The 20,651-nt window shown below is 30.0% G+C and overlaps 3 protein-coding genes across 12 annotated transcripts in view; 1 reads left to right on the top strand and 2 right to left on the bottom strand.

Annotated features, from left to right (window-relative positions):
• Positions 1 to 267: 267 nt before the first annotated feature.
• Positions 268 to 10,937, top strand: LOC126859003 (rab GTPase-activating protein 1-like). 5 transcript variants are annotated; one of them, XM_050609831.1, is made up of 18 exons: positions 269 to 931; positions 1,265 to 1,443; positions 1,567 to 1,741; positions 1,854 to 2,052; positions 2,137 to 2,320; positions 2,433 to 2,798; positions 2,880 to 3,155; positions 3,259 to 3,427; positions 3,514 to 3,755; positions 3,842 to 4,030; positions 4,168 to 4,293; positions 4,391 to 4,576; positions 4,796 to 4,970; positions 7,737 to 7,927; positions 8,012 to 8,071; positions 8,158 to 8,349; positions 8,451 to 8,688; positions 8,960 to 10,934. In XM_050609831.1, the coding sequence occupies exons 2-17, from the start codon at positions 1,273 to 1,275 to the stop codon at positions 8,682 to 8,684; spliced, it is 3,135 nt and encodes a 1,044-aa protein (XP_050465788.1). In that variant the 5' UTR covers positions 269 to 931; positions 1,265 to 1,272; the 3' UTR covers positions 8,685 to 8,688; positions 8,960 to 10,934. The 5 variants fall into 5 exon arrangements, with proteins under 5 accessions (XP_050465787.1, XP_050465786.1, XP_050465784.1 ...); XM_050609830.1 differs by having other exon boundaries at positions 268 to 931; positions 2,433 to 3,155; positions 8,947 to 10,937; XM_050609829.1 differs by having other exon boundaries at positions 268 to 967; positions 2,433 to 3,155; positions 8,960 to 10,936.
• Positions 10,938 to 11,465: 528 nt separating this feature from the next.
• LOC126859180 (probable serine/threonine-protein kinase DDB_G0278845) lies at positions 11,466 to 16,288 on the bottom strand. The gene is made up of 5 exons (XM_050610217.1): positions 15,754 to 16,288; positions 15,157 to 15,404; positions 14,818 to 15,000; positions 12,037 to 14,744; positions 11,466 to 11,940 (listed from the first exon to the last, which is right to left on the bottom strand). The coding sequence occupies exons 1-5, from the start codon at positions 16,054 to 16,056 to the stop codon at positions 11,870 to 11,872; spliced, it is 3,513 nt and encodes a 1,170-aa protein (XP_050466174.1). The 5' UTR covers positions 16,057 to 16,288; the 3' UTR covers positions 11,466 to 11,869.
• A 1,400-nt stretch (positions 16,289 to 17,688) lies between these two features.
• LOC126855414 (uncharacterized) overlaps positions 17,689 to 20,651 on the bottom strand; it is a 143,397-nt gene continuing 140,434 nt past the window's right edge. For all 6 annotated transcript variants that reach the window (XM_050603042.1, XM_050603058.1, XM_050603051.1 and 3 more), the window contains one exon: positions 17,689 to 20,515. In XM_050603042.1, the coding sequence (XP_050458999.1) occupies positions 20,339 to 20,515 (177 nt within the window). In that variant the 3' untranslated portion in view covers positions 17,689 to 20,338. The remainder of the gene's footprint in view (positions 20,516 to 20,651) is intronic.

Genomic DNA, 20,651 nt, shown 5'->3' with positions numbered 1-20,651 from the left:
TATACACACAAACAAATTTTAAAAAATGATATACGCCTTTTATCATCTGCTTCTGCCTACATAAAAAGTCTCGACGCAAATGTTATCCGAAATATCCGGATGATAATTTCGATATTTTCGGAATATAATTAATCGCGAAATATAAAAATTATTTATTCTTTTTCCTATCAAAAATGCATATATTTAACCGCGACATGGAGAGCAAAGTATCGATGCGATATCGGAGGGGGGTATCGCTGGCAAGGGGCATCCCTACCAAGAGATTTCTGGGTGGTGGATGTTCGCGAATGGCCGACCCCTGTCGTTGTTTCTGTCAATCAAGCGCACTGTCAATCGCCATCGAAATACGAGAAACCATGTAAATGCTCGTCGAGAGTCGTGACAAGACGTGCGCGAACGTTCCTGGCGTGTGACGTTTTCTCCGATGAAATACGCGTGAGAGACGGAAGTCGCGTGCAGCACGCAACACGCGGTTGTCACCGCGGGCGACCTGGGGATAGGGGGGGGGACGACCACGCCGTGAGAAGGTGATCCCTGGATATTCTTCGTCGAGAATAACCGAAAGATTGGGATATCGAGGTTTTCGCGCGAGGGCGAAATAAAGCGGGAGATACGGGAAATCGTCGTCGCCTTAATTACGTCCGGCATTCACGAGACGATCGACGGGCGTATTCCTCGCACGGTGATGACATCGCCGCGAATTTAATTTTCCATCCTACGGATCGTTTTGTTCTCGTTCTAATGGATCGTGCAAATGCAGCACGAGGGTGACACGCAGAGCTAAGAGCGCAGAGAGGAGAGACGCGGAATTTCTCTCTTAACAACAGTCGTTTCATCCCCTGAACGAAACACTACTTTTTTCAAAAAGACACAGAGATTAAAGCTGAAAAAAAAACGCACAGAGCCACTTGTGTTCCTGAGAGGAAGTCGAGTACGTGATTATTATCATTGTGCCAGAGCAATGTTTGTAAATATGGGCTTTCCAAGTTCCAAATAGAATATATATAAGGTCCTTTATATAGACGAGCTTGAGATAATTAAGATGATAAGTGTACGCACAGAGAGTATTTATACTCGAAACTTGTCTTAAGTATTTCATTGAAAGATTATATCTTATTTACCTGCATACATCAAGATAAATCGGACAATTTTTTTTAAAACATGATAAAATATAATGTACAATTAAAGAAGTCTTAAAAAAAAGACTGAATATTTTTAAATATTGTTAGTTATAAAAATAGAACAATGAATATTGACATTGCAGACTTAGTTATGGAGGATAGCATGAGTGTAAAATCCATGGAATCAGTGGCGACAAGCGACGAATATGAATTTGTGAATGAGAAAGGTACCAGCAAGCAGCAACAAGCTCTCTTGGAACCACCCATGCTAAAAATCGCCAATAACGGCAATCTGGAGGATTTGCAAAATAATCTTCGTGAGGTGTGTATAAATTTATCAGGTTTATCGCTATGATAATCTAGATCTTGATAGATCTTAATCTAGATTCGACTTAATGTTAGATTGTGTATTAACATACCTATACTCTTTATGTGACAATTGTAGATTTTAACAGAGGACTCAAAAATGGATAGTAGTGAATTCAGAATGACAAGTACCGAGCAACAAACTCAGGAAAAAACAAAAAGAGTAGGCCATAGCAAATTTTATGAAGTTAGTTCTTGCGTTGTTGCATCTGAGAAGCAAGATATTATGAAACCTGAAGATTATCTTGAAGATGGTAAAAAAAGTTTTATATATATTATACATATATATGAGTATTTATCACAAAAATAAACATGATATAAGAATGAGAAACAGATTTCTAATTTAAATATATGTTTATAATCTAGAATTAAATACATTATCGCATGTTCAACAAGAATGTACTATTTTCAATGGTGTTACTTATCTGGGAGCAGCTGCAATAAATGCACCAAAATCCGAGTGTGAAATACAACGCAACATGAGTATATTAAATGCAGAACAATCTTTAAATTTAGGAATAAAAGTTTCTGTGTCAGTGCCCAGTAGTTCGCAAGGTTCAGTTATGTGAGTATATTTAAGTTTATAGCAAGTATATGAAAAGTCAGATTATGATAAATCAGATTATATAATAAATCTAAAATTTTTCAGTTTATACGATGCCGCGACACAACAAGCTATTGCACGCTACGAAGTGCAACGCATTTTATTTTACGCACGTGGTGAGAATACTGGTTCGTGTGCAGCGTGTTTTGCTTTCACGTGGTCACATGGCGATACTTTAGAATCTGCCATTTATCAATGCCATGTTTTTCGCTGTGACATACCAGAAGCAGTACGTTTTTATTTTATTATCATATATAAAATCATATAGCTTTTTACGTCTTAGTTTATCTTTTTTATATTTTATCCAAATTAATTTTAGTCTCTTTAATTATTTTGTTCAGGTTGGACAAGTATCAGCTTGCTTTTCAAAAGCGTTCCATAGAATACCACGTTCAATGACGAGTTCATTGACAGGTAGTGATTTCAATGGTTTTAATGCTGGTAGTGAAAAAGTTAATTCTAGAGTATTCATTTTTGAAGTCACTATGGAAATAAAAGAGGAAGATGGAAAGGGTACTTTTAGTACTGTCCCTAAGGATAGAAATTGCTTTAAATTACGAAATAATGTGGCGAAACAAGTTTGTTTGAGCATCCAGCAAGTATCTAGTAAAGAAGGTGGCATTACGCTTGAAGTTGAGAGGTGTTTCGGAGTACTTGTTAGCCCTGGACGAAATGTTAAACATAGTGATATGCGACTACTCGAGATGGTAAAGAGAGATTCACACCAGCAAGTTAATTTTATGTCTATAATCAGCTCAGATGTTCGCAATATTACAACAATTTTACAGCAAGTTAATTCTGGACCAATAATGCAAGACAAACAATGCTATAATATCTGTGGACGTTGGGATCCTGCGGATCCTGCTTTGGAAACACTCAACATAGAAACTCCTAGAGAGGGCAAAATTTTCATGACTGTTGCCGTTGATCTCGTTATCAGAGATATTCGAGAACCAGTAAGATTTGTAATAGAAACATCAGTCAAAGTATATCCACAAAACGAAAGATTTTGGTATTTTAACAAGAGAAATCTCGTACAACAATTTTATCTCAATTCTAAAGAGGCAAGTTATTTCTTTTATATTCTTATAAATATTGATCTGCTTGTTACACATATTTAAAATTATGATTTGCTACAATTATACATATAAATTTTTTTTTAAACAGGTAATTTCTGGGGATGGTACGGAAATACATTACGAAGTACAAAGTATAGAAACATCTGGTGAATTAGATAGAAATAGATTAAATTTGGCTCTGAATCTGGCATCTTTAATCAGATCACCCTCTTTGACAAGTATTGATACACTTACGCCTAAAGAAGAAATAGATTCAGGTAATAAACTTAATTCCAGAAAGAATTGATTTGCTTATTTAGTAATATGAGACATATTGTTAATATCTCAATTTCAATATGTATAGATGGAGATGAGCCCATGTTAAGTGGTACAGGCGAAGTATCTAAAGACTGCTCAGCGGATGAATTGGCAAGCTGGGCTGAAGTTTTAGATAGCTGGCAAGTTAATGAACAACGTCCAAAACTTCTTATAAAGCTCGCGAAACAAGGAATTCCTGAAGCTTTACGTGGCGAAGTTTGGCAACGTTTGAGTAACTGTGACAATTCTCAAGAGATGATGGACAAATACAGAATGTTGATTACAAAAGTGAGTGCTTGAGATACTTTTCAAATAATAAAAAACATTTATCAGTCTTCTTCTGCAATATAACAATTTTGATAATAAATACACAGGAGAGCAGCTGTGAGAGTGTGATTTTAAGAGACATTAATAGAACATTTCCGGCCCATGATTTCTTTAAAGAAACAGGTGGTTTAGGTCAAGACTCTTTATACAGAATAAGTAAAGCATATGCCGTTCATGATGAAGAAGTCGGATATTGTCAAGGTCTTAGTTTCTTAGTTGCTAGTCTGTTACTGCATGTAAGTAATTGTTAAAGTTTTGTAAAAGAATTGTGAGTGCCTGATGATACAGTTTTTTTTTTTTTTACAGATAATACACTGTAATATTTTTGTAAAATATTTATAAACTAAAATAAATTGAAATATTTCTTTTATAGATGCCCGAGGAACAAGCGTTTTGTGTTCTTGTCAAATTAATGTATGACTATGGTTTGCGAGATTTATACAAGGATAGATTTGACAACCTTTACATGCGATTTTATCAATTAAATCGCTTGATAGAAGTGAGTTGATAAATTAGTTGGTAAATTCATTACATTTGTTTGACAATAAATTATGCGAATGAACTGCACATAAATTTTTTTCGCAATTGACTTTCAGGATCAATTACCGGAACTTTATAAGCATTTCTGTGATCGCGGCGTGGAAACGCACATGTTCGCCGCACAATGGTTTCTAACTCTCTTTACTGCTAGATTTCCATTATATCTTGTCTTTCATATCTTGGATGTATTTCTTTTACAAGGACTTGATACATTATTCCAAGTTGCCCTTGCTTTGTTAATGGTAAGCTGTCATAAAAAGAGACTCTTTATGAAGTTATTATATAATAATAATATATAAATTATTGTGAATTAATTAAATTGATATAAAATTATGATTATCTTATGATATATTCTATACTTACACAGACACAGACACACACACACACACACCCACACCACACACATATATATATATATATATAGGTGTGAAAAAAGTAATAAAGTAATTTGATATTTTTAGCTGTGTAAAAAGGAATTATTGCAATTAGATTTTGAAAGTATATTGAAATATTTCCGGGTGCATTTACCAAAACGTTGCCGAAACGAAGAAGTGGCACGCTATGTTATGAAGTTAGCTTGTTCAGTGACATTAAAGAAGTTGAAGAAATATGAGGCAGAATTTATGACATTGAAAGGTAATTTCATATTCTACGTTTGAGCTGCACATCTCCTGGTTTACCTTTAAACCCGATGTTCCATCATTTCATTAGAGGACATTGTACACCATATTGTGTACATGCATGTATAGTTGAGTGATTATTGCCTGTTGGTTGTGAAATTGTTTTTGTAATATGGGTAAGAGCTTCAGGCACAAACTTTATACTCATATTTTATTTAAAAGTGAAAAGTAAAATATTTTTGCACATGTATAGGAGATTATTGTTTATGAAATTATATGTAAGACATGAACGAGAGAATTTGGCTGTGCCATGAGATGTATAATAAAATATTTTTTTATTTGTAAGACAGTTTAGAACTCTTTTTTAAATTCAAGGTCAAACGATATAATCAAATATAGAGTATATTATATAATATATATATATATATATTAAATAAAAAAAAAAGTATTTAATTTATACGATAACATTACACGTGCGCGTATATTTAAAATGATTATATATATTTTTTAAACCAAAGTATAAAATATGCCTCTAGTCTCGAAAGAATATAGCTAATATGTAATTTAATGCTATAGTCTTTGTAAATATTTTATAATAAACTTTATACATACACAGCTCTCTATAGATTAGTTAAAATGCAAAGTGGACATTTCACAATTATTTTGTGATCAGATGATAGTTTTGCCTTTTCATTTTTTTTTTTAAATCAAACGTTGCAACATGAAAGATACATCGTCGATTTTTAAAATAAAAAATGTATTGGACAAAACAACATGCATATGTATATATGTGTATATATATATATATATATATATATATATATATATATATATCTTCTTTCTTCAATATTTTGGAACTCTCATAAATTATTAAAAATATATAAATATATATTAATGATAATATATAAACATACTGATGATATTATAAGATCTACTTAAAGGCATACAAGAGAAATTACATAAAGATATTAAACCATCTATAGTGATTTACATCACATTTTTTAATATTTTATTGGTTGAATGACGAATTATTCAAAATATTACAATTTTCATGATACAAAATACTCAAATTATAGAATTATCATGTATCTTTTTATACTATTGTTTCATGATAATATATATCTCTTAGTGCTGTGAACATGTAGTACATTAATATTATGTGTTAGAGATAGAGATTTCATGTATCAAGTTTTCGTTTTAAAGTTTAATTTTTTTGTGAAGTATTATTTATTTTTTGATGAAGTTTCTAGAAAAGCTGACATTATGTTTGTTATTAAAGCCCATGCTTATCAGCTATATCGCTTGTGTATACGATCTTGTATTGCTTTTTATTTATAGATTATTTATTATTGCTTACTGAAAATAAATTGTCTAAGAATATTCTTTTAGTTTTGTGAATTACCTATTTTATCCGATGATATCCTGCTCCTAACAAATGTCTAATAAACATCTGCACTTCCTCTATCTTTGTATGTTTTTTTCTCGCTATATTTGGGTATGCATTTATCTACTTGTTATTTATGTATTTTGGTATGCATGGGTGCATTGTCTTAGCATTTATTTGTACTGTACTAATTGTATCTCTTTCACGTCTATAGAAGTAGTATAGTGTCGTATCCACAACAATGCTGTAAATGAGTATAATTAACACAAGAAAGTAACATAATAGAATAAAATTATCTAAGATCTCATAAGAATATATAACATGTTTTTTACAATTAAGAAAATTATATATGATCGAGATTATATAAAAAATGTGTAAAAGCATTGCTATAAAGTTATTATCTATGCATATTGATTCTATATATCAAGTTGTTGAAGTAAGCTGATAAGCAATAACATACATAACTTTCCGCTGATTAATCTGATGGCAGTTTTTGTGTATGCTTGCATACTAAAGATATAGATCATTTATATAAATATTGAATTGGATCTACAGATGTAGAAATTGTAGCATGTACATTATAAATTTTTTTATCATAAAAAATGCAATTTATAATAATCGCAATAATGTTTCTTTTGGTTCCTTTTTTTTAACTAATTACGTGCAAGGAATAAAATTATAAGAATATAATATCTTTTTCAGAAAAATTTATTTTTACAATATTCTAAAATATGTCAAAAGTTGCAATATTGATAAGTATCTCCATTGTCAACATTGTCGCTTGTCAAGGAGATATAAGATATCCAATATCAGCTTTGCCAGCAGTTTAAATTTGGCATTCTCTACAGCAATAATATATGATAAAATCCGGCTGGTTGTGCTAACGAGATATCGTGTATCTGTCAGTTTCGTTCCGAACTATCTATTTTGAACAGATCGGTCGTACAAATATGAGCTGTTCAACGAAAGAACAAATGAAAAGTAAAAATAATAAGCTTGCTTATGTAATGCTCAAGTGTTTAGTGTTCAAAATTGCATTACGTTCACCTACGCGTATCAGATATAAGATAAAGAAATGCGTATTTATGTGATATATGAGGCACTTCTAAAGAAACCTGAAGCAAACAGGAATAAAAATGATATGAAATTGTCATAGCAAAAATAATTAATGTAAAAATTATGTTTAAAGAATAATTATATATATAATAATTAAATGTATTAATTATAAAATGTAATTATACACTCACATGAAGATGATTTTAAATTTATAATTATAACGAGATGAAAAATTAAAAAAGAAAACCGACACAGTTATAATCTGTATATTAATATATATTTCTAATATATATTTCTTGAAAATATTTCCCTAAATGAGAATTGTATTTATTTTTCATACAGAAGCACAGGAAAATGCTGACGAGTATAGTAATGAGGTGGAGCAATTACGTGGTACAGTGGCCAGAAATGAAGAGGAGAAACAAAGATTGGAGGCGGAACTATTGCAAATAAAAGAGATGCTGCAACGCGAAGTTGCTCGGGCAGATGCCGAAAGTCGCAGAAGCAATGTCATTATAGCCGAATACAAGCAGGTATTTATAAAACATTGTTATATATTCCATATATACAGTACGATTTTAAATATAACTATAAGAAACGAATTTATATTCTTTCAGATCTGTCAGCGTTTAGAGGACGATTACAATGCCGTAAAGACAAAATTGAGCGAATTACGAGTGCGTGATTTTTTATTCAATTTGCGCTGATTCAGATTATTAATATTGTATCGCGTACAGAAATAAAATAACTAATACTGTTTCAGGCAAAATGTGAGAAATGTGAGAAATGCAGAACATGTTTATTGGATCCGTTGAATATCATAGCGGATATCGCGCATCCTTTAGAAAATCGAATAGATCCTATGCTTCACAGAGTACAGGAAAGGGTGCGCGAATTAGAGTTAGAATTGGCGCAGACAAAGTTGGCCCACGTCGAGGCCGAGTGCCGGAATCAGGTGACGAAAATATATTTATACATATTTTGTATAATACTCTATTTTTTCGAAATCGCAAGATACAGAAACTCTCAATATATACGAATTGCTTTTTACGACAGGATCTGACGCATCAATTGCACGCTACTGCCTCCGAACTGCAAGCCGCACGAAACAGCTGGCCATGGTTCAGTAAAACCTTATCCAGCATAAAGGAAGCAGCGAACAAGAGAGAGGTTCTGGCCCCAGGTGCGCTGAGAGATCTGAGACGCGACAGCGCACCTGGAGGCGACTTGCATCACCTGATACATTCTCGAAACCGCGACGCGCGGGACAATCTCAAGGAAGTTGTGTGATGCAGTAAGTATTTCCTTAAAGTGATAGAGAGAATAATTTTTATAAACAAAATTAAAATATCAAAATAAGATGTAATATTTACAAAATAGTCGCATGGATGAAGAGCTCTTTTTATATGTATTATCCAAATTTGAAAAAAATATTTCATAGAAATAATCGTCAATATTTCATTGATATAATTTTAATACCTTTTCTTTCTCTCTTTCTTTCTCCGCATAAACGATATATTTCATATTCTATTCGTTAAGTTTTCATTAATAGTTTTGTTACACAGATAAAATACCAGAAGAGGAAGAATACGTACATTTTGGAGTCAAATTTGCCAGGCACAAATACGTGAACATGATGTATATCCATAGTTATATGTAATGTAAAACTTGATCTGTTCAGTTGATGATGTAGTTCTTTGTCACGCTCTCCGCTACATATCGCATGTCAGAGTGTTTTTCATCGAGCAGCCCAATTTACATACCGTATATCAATAATTATATATTGAAAATTTGTATTACATTTTTGTTCTTTAAAAGTAGATTAATTTCTGTGATCTTTTTCTTTTAATACTCTACGAGTAGAAAAACGCTTATATTAATATTATTTTACGTTTATTTTATTATTTTTTTTTTGTTTTGTTTTATTTAGCATATGTAAAGCAGTGCGTGAGCTCTCTATGCTTGATGAAAATAAAAAAAAATTACATATATATATAACACCATATTACTACGCGGGTTACTAACAGTTAACAATTTACCGCCAAAAGAAATACATTACATACGCAAACATACGGTAAATTATTTATAATATTAAAAAAATACAAAGTAAGTAATATATGCCGCGTTTTGTATGAAACTAGTCTAAGGATGAAAAGGAAACAATGTAGAAATTTTTACTGTATATATATACAGTGCATTTAAGTAATATGACAAATGCACGATTGCAGATATATACAGTATAAACCAAGATTATATCACGTAACACATCAAGATTTGTTTCTTTTATTTTTTCGTTAATTAATTTTATCCAGATTAACATAACATTCCAAAATAGTGTGAATGCGTTTTTTCCATTGCTGGTTCTTATTATTAAGTCAGCTATTTTCTGCAATGATTTCAGTTCAACTCTGACGTAAATTGACGATAATACGTAATTATGACACTTTAACTCGTTAGATTTGATATTAAAAGTTTTCACTCTGCTTTTTAGTTTTATATACATTTTCGTCATCGATAAAGACGCATGCGAAGCGTATTAATATTTTATCTTTTGTTCCTTAATGAAACATTAATCATACAAATGTAGCAAAATAGATTACGTATGTAAAAAAATATACAATAGATGCGAGATACTCAGAATTTTTAGTTGCAATTTGCACTTTGTTTTGACATAATCTGTAGCAAGAGACAAACACTATTAAAAGCTATAAATCTTATGGCATTAAGGCACTACTTAAAAGCGCAATTCTATAAAATATATGTAATTTTGTCTAGCATTATAAGCGTTTCAACAATAAATTTGCTATATACCCCTATAGCACACTCTTGACTATCAAACTTAGCTTTGTAAGTCGTGCCATTTACTCAAATATAATATATATTTATACATATTTGCTTTTAAAAAAGGATTGATACGAAAATATTATTAAAATCGTCTGTATTAGAATTCTACAAACGTATTTGTGCCATTAAATTATACAGTCAGATTTATTTGAAGCACTGATTCAGGTTTATTTAATTTTTTAATTTAAAAAAATCTATTAAAATGCGAAAAAATTAAGAAATAATGTGTACATGATTGCAAGTAAAGTTTATGGTCATGTTTGACTTGTGCTCTAGTGAATAACCAGTTGTATCACTCAAAAAATGAAAGACTTTATTTCTGTAAATACTAAAAATAATCGAAATGGTCTATTAAGAATTATGTAAAGTTGTAAGCTAACCTTACGTATAAACCATATACATACACATTGTATACTCTATAATTTCATTCCACTATTATTAAAATAAAGGAAGATATCACACATCTCCATGTAAAATACTTAATATTAAGAAGTTCATAACTTTTATGTCATATAATATGTACATGCTTTTCTGTATTAGGTCAAAATATATTGTGGACATATCTACTCAGATTTTATATCGATTTTATTTTCCCAAAGTATGATTAAAAACATAACTTATGCAGTCTCAGTCTTAGGGTAGAAAGTCTTAAGGAAATTATAATCAAACAATACATCACAAAACAACATTCATAACATATCACATATTTACGACAATAATGTATCAGATATATATCTGATACATTATATATGTTTATGCTATATTTATTAAAACTTAACATATTTATGAACTTTCATAAATTACATTAAAAATTAAAATACTGCATTGGAAATTTGACATTCATTAAACAATTAATGAAAATGTTGTAGAATCGTAAGAAAATATATATATATGTATTATATATGTATGTCGATATGTAATGTATATATATTTTAAAAGATCAAAATCTCTTGATATTTTGACTATTAACAAGAATGTTTGATCTGTTTAATGAAATAGAGAAGCTGACATTTCGAGATATATGTATGATATAAAGCTGCAATTTGAAAATCGTTTTGCAGTCTGTTCCTTAAATCTATGAAATCATAAAACAAATATCATAAAACAACAAAGTTTGATTTACAATATGAAAACAGAAATTATAAATATATATATATATATATATATATATATATATATATATATATACATATATATATTTGTATTAGATAAATAAACGCAGAAAAAATATATATTTCTACTTAATAATCAGATTTATCTTACTGTTATACAAAACGCTACACATAGAAGTTTGAAATATTATTTAATAATGCTACATATATAAACATTAGGAAGTTTGCTATTAAAAATAAATGAAGAGGTAGTTTTATATCAACATGATTTAAATAAATGAAAAAATTATTATATCAAATATTCTATATTCTAAAATGCAAAATTTTGTATCAGATATCAAATGTAATCAAGAATGTTCTCCAATGTACATAAGTTTACCTTTCAAGCCTATAGTGCAGACTTTGTTGAGAACATCAAAAAATGATATGTATGATTACATTATAATATCTTAATTATATCACACACATCACATTCGCCCCAGTAAGAAATTTTCTTTGTCCTTGTTATCATTTTCCATTTCATATATCGCTCTCATTCTCGGAAGAACTGCTATCGAAACCTTCGTCACGACCTACATAATTAGCATCATCTAAATTAAAAAAAAATAATAAATAAATTTATAATATAAATATTATAAATATATCTTTTCCAAGGACAAACAATGTGAAGATAGAGATACAATTACCTGCAATTTCATCTTCGGGGTCCCTCAAATTTTGCCGACCTTGCATATCAAGCGGATTGGCCATGTCCAATAATCTCAATAGCCATATAGGAAAACCGTTTTGCATTACGTAAATATCGTTTTCATTCTCGAGATCGTTTTCCAGTACGTCAATAAATGGTTGCAAATTTTCAATATCATTAGCATCCACAGCCATCATATTGTTACCCTCATCATCCCTATTATTGTTCGCCAAATCACCATTTTCCACCTCGATCGGTTCCAAAACGCCAAGTCTTGGCGCTTCAGCAATGCTCGGCGATTCAGAATCTGGTATATGATCTTGAGCTATGCTGGATAAATCATATTCTGGTGTTATATCTTGCACGGATGCTGAATTTGGATAACCAGAATCCATAATTTCGGGAGACCAACTGTTCGGAGGAGTCTCAAAGGGAGAAACTGATTTAGCTTCGATATTATTTACTAATCCAACAATATTCGATGTATTTACATCTTTGCTTGTACCAACAATCTCGTCATTTTTTTTTAATACTGATGCAAACTGAACATTATTTGCATCTTTATTACTGCTACTAGATACAAATCTATCATTTTCTAAAACACTAGTCTTTTTGGCACATTCAGTAGAAGAACATTCGCTACTATTCTGCGATTTGAAACTCGATAATTCTTTAGGCGGATTTAAGCTCTTTTTCCTTATATTCGACTGTGCAAAATCAATCACGTTTTCTTGGTGTGCATTCGTACCATTATCATTTGTCTTTGTTAATGTACAGCACATGTTTTCTTCTTTGTTGTCAATATTCTCATTGTTCGATGACAAACTGTGGTGTGCATCTATATTTTGTATATCATACGCGAAATCGGACTCACAATTGATTACAATATTCCTCTTTACAAATTTTTCATCTGTACCTTGCTTTGAGTTCACAACTTCGGTAAATTCTTTATTCTCTAAACACAAATGTTGCTGTGCGTTATTGCTAATAAGACATAAGTCTACATTATTTTTTGAAATATTAGTAATATCATTGCTTAAAGACTTTGCGCACAATGTTTGTTCTGTAATAGTATTACTAGATTTCTGATTAATATCTTTTAATGAACTACTATTACTATTTGATACAGTTTTCTTAATTGCTTCTTTTGTACATGGTAAGATGTTCCTATTCACTGCATGTTCTTTCAATTCGGGACAGTTTTGTTTAATTATATTGGTGGATGTTTTTATAGAAGCTTTAGGTGAACTTGTAAATCTTGGTTGATTATTAGCACTATTACTACTACTACAAATGTTTAATGGTATATTATATGGCGTATCTGCCATATCATTCTTTTCATAAACCTGATTCTTAAATGAAATCATTTGTTCAAAATTACAACTATCATTGATTTTAGAACAATTTGAGAACATATGTATTGAAGAATCTATTTCACTTTTGTGTATACCATCTTTTTCCGAAGAACTTTTTTCACACGGCAAGGAAAGTTTGTCCTTTGCAGTAGATTCTTCTATATTCATAACTGGCTTATTTGTCATTTCAGATTGATAAAAAATATTGTTTAAAGAAAACTGGTGAAATATGTCGCATGATCCGTTTTGATAATTCGCGCTATGTAAAGAATTATTCGATTCAAAACTGAAGAAATCTGGTTCTAAAGAAGTCGATGACTTATATGGTTGAAAATTGAACAATGTAATTTCTTGTACTGGTAATTCTGCAGCTTTTAAATTTATATCATTATTCTGTGATGGAGTTAATTCTTTTGTTTTATTGTCGACTGACGAGTTTTTGAATTTTAACCTACTATCGGATATTATCTGGGATGTGTCGAAAACTGGCGGCATATCGACATCGATCATTTCAGCTTTATTATTCATTTCTGTCTCATTTAAATCAAAAGAAGTCGAATTACTTGGAAGTTCTCGTTCAGTATATATTAAAGATTCTGTAATATTGTTAATCTTTGAATGCCTATTAATATCACTGTTGCCAGTTTTATGTGATTCTTCAGGTGATTGATACTCTGATAAGAAATGTTCACCATCAAATAAATAAGTATTTTCTTGGATAATAGAGCGATTTTCAGGTATGATGATGCTAGGTTGTTCGTCCCAACTTTCAATGTATGGATTTTGTTCATCTACATTAGAAGATATTTCATTTGCTAATGTTTCATATTCATAATTCAATTCATTTACATTTTCTTCATTTATCAAATCAGTATTATCTATATGAAAATTCTCATCTTCATCCTCACAATCAGAAGAAGAAACATCAATTTTTACTATAGGTCCGTCTTCTCGATTTTTGATAATCCAATTTGCATCTATTAAGACATTTTTTAGCATTTCTATTGTGACATTGAAATTTTTTTCTTTCAAATAAGGTAATACATCACTTAGAAGTACTTCATCTTGAATCTCTTGAGTGTATGCTAATTTCATGATATGATATGTCGCTTCATGCAGTAATTTCTCCTCGTCTGAACGATTGTCAACATATATTGGATAATCATATCTAGCCACTATCTTAAATAGTCCATCTACTCCTATTATTTTATTACATTCTTCTATCAATGAATTTCGGTGAAATACTGCCATTTGTGTGCATGCACCTAATTTTTCAGTGCCTGCAGGTCCTTTACAAATTTCATGAAATGTCACACTATAAGATGGATATTTTACCACAATGTTTTGTGCCCTGTTAACGAAATAATAGTATAAACAAGTTTTCTATAATAACCATTATAAAATTTGAAGAAAGCCTTACTTACCAATCTTGAAATTGTTTTCTTGTCCACTCAAATTTATGATCTGGATGTCTAAAGCCTGAGAAATTCGAAAATAGTACATTGAAATCTGCATTTGGAGTAGTTACTATTGCTACTTTTGGCATAATGTATTCAAAAATATTAAAAGGCAGATCCATTAATGTGTCTGGATACAAATGCTCAATTCTAAAATTAAAAAATATTTTTAATATAAAAGATATATATTTGATTCATTGATGTATATAAAAATGTATTTTTTAACATCTTATTATCATATAAAAGAACAATCAAAATAAAATAAGATTATAATCTTTATGTTAATGTTCATACAATATAACGTACAATTCAATGCAAATTACAGCATCTGTTTGCTCCAGCTTTCGGTCATGATGTGTTACACTTCCTTCACATAATTCAATTACAAGTGGCGTTTTTCGACAACATACATATTCCATGAGATATGGCTCTGCTTTTGCTTTGTTATATTCTAAAACTTGCCTATCAATGTCAACACAAAGTATCTCTTCTACTCCTTGCATATTTTTCAAATAACGCAAAAAACCTAATTCTGAACACCCAAAATCAACAACCTGTTGACAAATATTAAAAAATAGAGTTACTAAAAAATACAGTTATTATTTAAAGAAAAGATGGTGAAATTAATATACTAAAACAATTTTTTATTTTGCATTGTTTACCAAATAATACCTTAAAATAAGATTAAATTATTCAACAATAAAATAAAATATTTAGAAAGATGTTAGAATATTTAGAGGAATGTTTGATACATTATTGTGAATTTTATTTGTAGTAAATCAAATAATTCAAAAGTTAGCTAAAAAATGTATTCAATCGTACTATATTGACAATTATACCCTTGAATTTTATATCTATAACTATATTTGTATCATAACACGATGTGTATATACGCATTAATACCTTTCGTATTTGTCCCTTATACATAGGATCACTAAGAATATTCTGTACCGCGCTGTATCTTTGTATATATGCTGGCGGATCAAATTTCAACCCTTCTCTCTCACGGTATTTGGACGTTGGAGGTTTCTCATCGTTGTCATTGTCGCGCGATGAATTATCACTGAACATTTCGTAGTTTTGCAGTTCGGACGAGGATTCTGTATCCTTTGCGGCATCGCACAAAGCTCTCGGCCTCTTGATGCAATAATTTTTGTATATATACTGACCGAACAAATAAAACACGTGGAACAGCACGATAATCATGTTCGTATAGAATATCTTTTTGCGACTTTTCTCCACCGCACAAACTCACATCGCTCTCTGTATAAACGTGCTTATAACCCAGTATAATTGATACGAATTCGCAGCGTGGACAGTAAGGCCTAGTGCAGAAAGATCGTAATACGTGTTACCGTGATAGTAGTACGTACATACACAAATCCCACCGGCAAAATCTTCATGCGCATGTGAAAGGTGAGAGACGTTATTACCCACGTGACCGATCTTCGCAGACTCGTGCTTACAATTCGATGCAACAGAGGATCAGTTTTTGGATCAATAGCAATTTTCTATTTTGTCTGTACTTGCGCTAATAATGTAAAAGAATGTAAAATGATATATTGAATGCTATTACTATATTAATTTTTTTATTCATAGAACGCGTACCCATGAAATCCAAGCCGGAGATGTTGATCCCAAAATCCCAATTGAAATATAAGCGGGAGTTGACGAATGGTGGACCGATTGGTCAATTCGTTCCGATTGGTCAATTAAATGAAACTTTAGTAGCGTCAAACGGAATGCATCCAGTTATACAAAAACCGCACGAAATGGGGACTGAAGTTGTCCTTCTTCCCTACATTATGTCAAAGTTCAGTTTTTTTAGACGATTATACAAAAAGACAATTATTAAAGTCGGGAGAATTTATATTTTAATTAGTATTTTGCGAACTGTCAAAGTTTAAATTTTGATCAGGAAAGTATTACATATAATGTTATGCGAAGGGAGCTCAGTAGTTTGAATACTTCGAGAACCGCAAGGTGTCATATCGATCGCTTCGATACTTCGAGAATCGCAATTGGCGCCAATGCCGCCAATAGATTTTCAAATCACGGTCATTCGTGTAACGGGTCGTGAGGAGCCGCCAGAGACTCTTATTCGAATTACGTTTTTTTCGCGATTCTGTTATCGTCAATTAGAGTTAATCTCGAGAAATTATCGCCAGTGTATTTCATGTAAAGTATTTAAATATTCGTCATAGATTGTGTATATGTGTATATACAAACGCCAATATCACGATGTCGATATCCCGGACCTCTGTTAGCAATTGAAATCTTCTACGCTTTTCACATCATTATTTTTTCGTTAAAGACAGTGCGATTACTGCGTTATCAGGTATGTACACACCTTGTTAATTTATAATTAGTTTTCATTGATAGTGTATTTTTTGCAATTTTGTTATTAGAAGAATTTTGAATCATTTTAGTGATTTATAACTCTATAATTTTTTGCATAATCTTCATATTTATATCTTTTAAAATTATATGGTTTTTTATTTATTTCTGATATTTAAAAAAAATTAATATTTTATTATTATTAAAAATTATATATAAATTATTTTATTATAAAATATATTGAATTTTTGCATTTCATAGAGTTAAATCTAAACTATGATAAATTCCTAATATTGCAATTGATCATTTTAGAGTTTTAATTATCCTTGATGTATCAAGCCAATGCAATAATTATTAAAACCACACCTACTGCTGATTTTTAATAGTATTTTGTCTCAAGATTTGATTTTTTTTTGAAATTTATTTTGTTATCTATAATATTTCACAGGAAACAATTGGAAAGATAGGATTGACAATAAATTATACATCTCGCTCAGTACATTCCATCGACATAATTTATATTTGGGAGATTTAATAATAATTAAAATAATTGCATGACAGAAATATTAATAGCAATCTACTCATTTTCTAGTAAAGCGACAGTATACACGTCACATTATTTTATATAAATTAAAATAATGGTCGATTTCTTTTTTTTTCTATACTTGGGCACCATTGCACGTTTATACTCATGGTGATATAAGCCGATGTGACATTTAATTTCACATCATTTGCGCATCTCAGATTTCATCTCTTTCGCATCAATAAACAGATGTGATATTACATTACACACTTTGACATATATTTTATATATTTCATATATTTATACATATATATTTTCATATTCTTTCTGTTATATGTATCTATAATATACGTGCAACTATATTATGCACGAGATCTCTCAATGACTGTTAATCAGTCTAACAGGAACATAAAACTCAATATAATATTATTATTACAATTTATTTTTTCAATAATATAAGTCTATATAATTATATTGTAGAATCTATATATTCAGACAAACACATACACAATGCACACACCCACACATTATATTCACAATTATTTACAAAAGTATTGCCACAAAAACATTCGTACTCTTTCTCCTTTTCTTTTATTTTGCAAAAATATGGATTGTCGATAGCTTTCTTATACCTGTCTGCTCGAAAGTATAATACAATAATAATAAAATAGCAAAATAAATGCCATCCAAAGTGGAGAATTCATTTGTATCACAAGCGATTTGCATAGAGTTAATATTTCCGAGCGTGTTCTTCCTTATTTTATGAAAAAAAACGGTAAAATGCATGTGCATGTAACAATATTATAGTGCGATTACGAAGATATTTATTATAAATTGTAGCCACTCGATCAGTATATTCACATACAAAGTATACACACACGTACATCAGAATTTATATTTAATATAAAATTACATGTTTTACAATTTTTATGAAATTTATACAATAGAATATATATATTTTCTCCTTCTCTTTCTCTCTAAATTTTATAAAATTTTATTTTTATAGAAATACAGGAGTGTTTTTAAGTTATATTATATTTTTTAACATTTTTTTTTCCTTTATCGAGATTTTGAAATAAAAATTATGTGTAAGTTTTCAGTAATTGAGCAATTATATTTTAATTGCAGATATAAGCTTTTTGGATCAATGCAAAGCACATTAGATAGAAACTTTTATATTTTATATGCAGAAGTTTTACTAAAAATATCAAGTATTTTGCTTCATACAATCTGATTATCATGTTTATTTAAGATATCGAATCAATATCAAGATAAAAATTTATATATGATTTTACATAGATATATGTATATATTTTTTTGTTTGTAGAAATATAGGCACAGAAAATAACATCTGTTTAAATAGATTAACAAGAACATTAAGTTTGTATAGATTGTATACGTGTATTTCTAGTTGTATATATTTTGTATAACATTTTAAAAAATAAGTCTAATTCATTTTATATTGCCTTTTATGTAATATTTATCATTAAACAGGGCGATTTCGTTCAAGATTTTTTGTTAAATTAAAAATGTTGATTAATTTGATTAATTGATTCTTGGCCCTATCTGATAGAAAAATCGGAGTATAATATTTCCGAATAAATTTTTTTTAAAAAGGAAAAAAATTTATTTAGTTAGTTTTAAATTTTTGATAGCAAAACGTGACATAATAGATCTGTTGATCAAGGATGTAATAATTAACAAGTACCATTAAACGGTAAAAATTTATCTTATTTTAATATCATCAGGCATATTCAAAGAAACGTACGTCACGCGTTTCCATATTAATAATAAATTTTGCCATTGCTTAAAAATATACATTTAATTGTGTATAGATTTGTAATTCAAATCTCTCTCTTCAAATTTAGACTGCATAAAGTACTTCTTGTTTGACTTTAGAACGAGGAAACAAACACAAGTTTTATGTTGCCTATAAACAAAATAATTAGAAAATATTTTCTTGAAAATTCATCCATAGATAAATGCCACGTTTTAAGTTATGTTAACTCCATAAGTACCATGGTGGAAGCATCCTAAATTTTTTAATCTTACATGATTATTTGCTTTTTACATTGTGCTACGTCAATGCATCTAATCTTATTTTCATCTTATTTGTTCACTTTACAACTCAAAAATAATGTAAAAATTTTATTAGTAAATGCTCGATCATAAAAAAAACTTGCTGTGTATTCATTAAATGTTTCTGAAAAATATTCTGTATGTATGTAAGTTCATAAATAATATTCACATAAATATTTACACGATATCATAATACTACAAATTTTCACCATGGCACTTAAGTGCTAATTACTTTTTTGCAAGATAATAAATTCTTCCTAACTATGCCTTTGTATACAATAAAATCATATCACAAGTCTCGTCGAATCGTTCATCTCTGACCTAAGTGCATAATTAATGTGAAAAGATACTACAGTAAATATCACATGGAGCACAATGATATTTCATCAATTAAATACACTGTAGCGACTTTACGAAGTCCATTCCTTAATAATCGCGTATCTTACGGATTAAATTAAACTTTTAAGCGTTACATATTTGACAACAGTCACATTATGCTCGTTCGTAAAATAATAATTTATATACTTTCATATATGAAGTAGAGTAAGCTCAAGCATATGACTGATCCAGCGATATAGCTATTTTATTCCCTTTCTCGACCCAATTTCTAAGACGTCCTCTGAGTTCTTCAAGACTTTTCGATTTTGCCTTGTTTATCCTCTTGTATTTCACATCTTTTGGCTTTGTCACGGATCTGTGGTTGCTCATTACCCTATTATACGTTACCTGAAACACAAGTAGATTGTTTTTTGAGAAAATTTTACATGTGCATGGCAGTCACATTGATTTTCACTAAGTATCATAAAAATTATGTGTATGTAAAGTATTTCTTAAATCAAAATATAAATTTGTGTTAAGTTTT

The sequence above is a fragment of the Cataglyphis hispanica genome, chromosome 2 (assembly GCF_021464435.1).
Source record: "Cataglyphis hispanica isolate Lineage 1 chromosome 2, ULB_Chis1_1.0, whole genome shotgun sequence".
In the NCBI taxonomy this organism is placed as follows: Eukaryota; Metazoa; Arthropoda; class Insecta; order Hymenoptera; family Formicidae; genus Cataglyphis; species Cataglyphis hispanica.
This window is presented reverse-complemented; position numbering and strand designations above follow the sequence as displayed.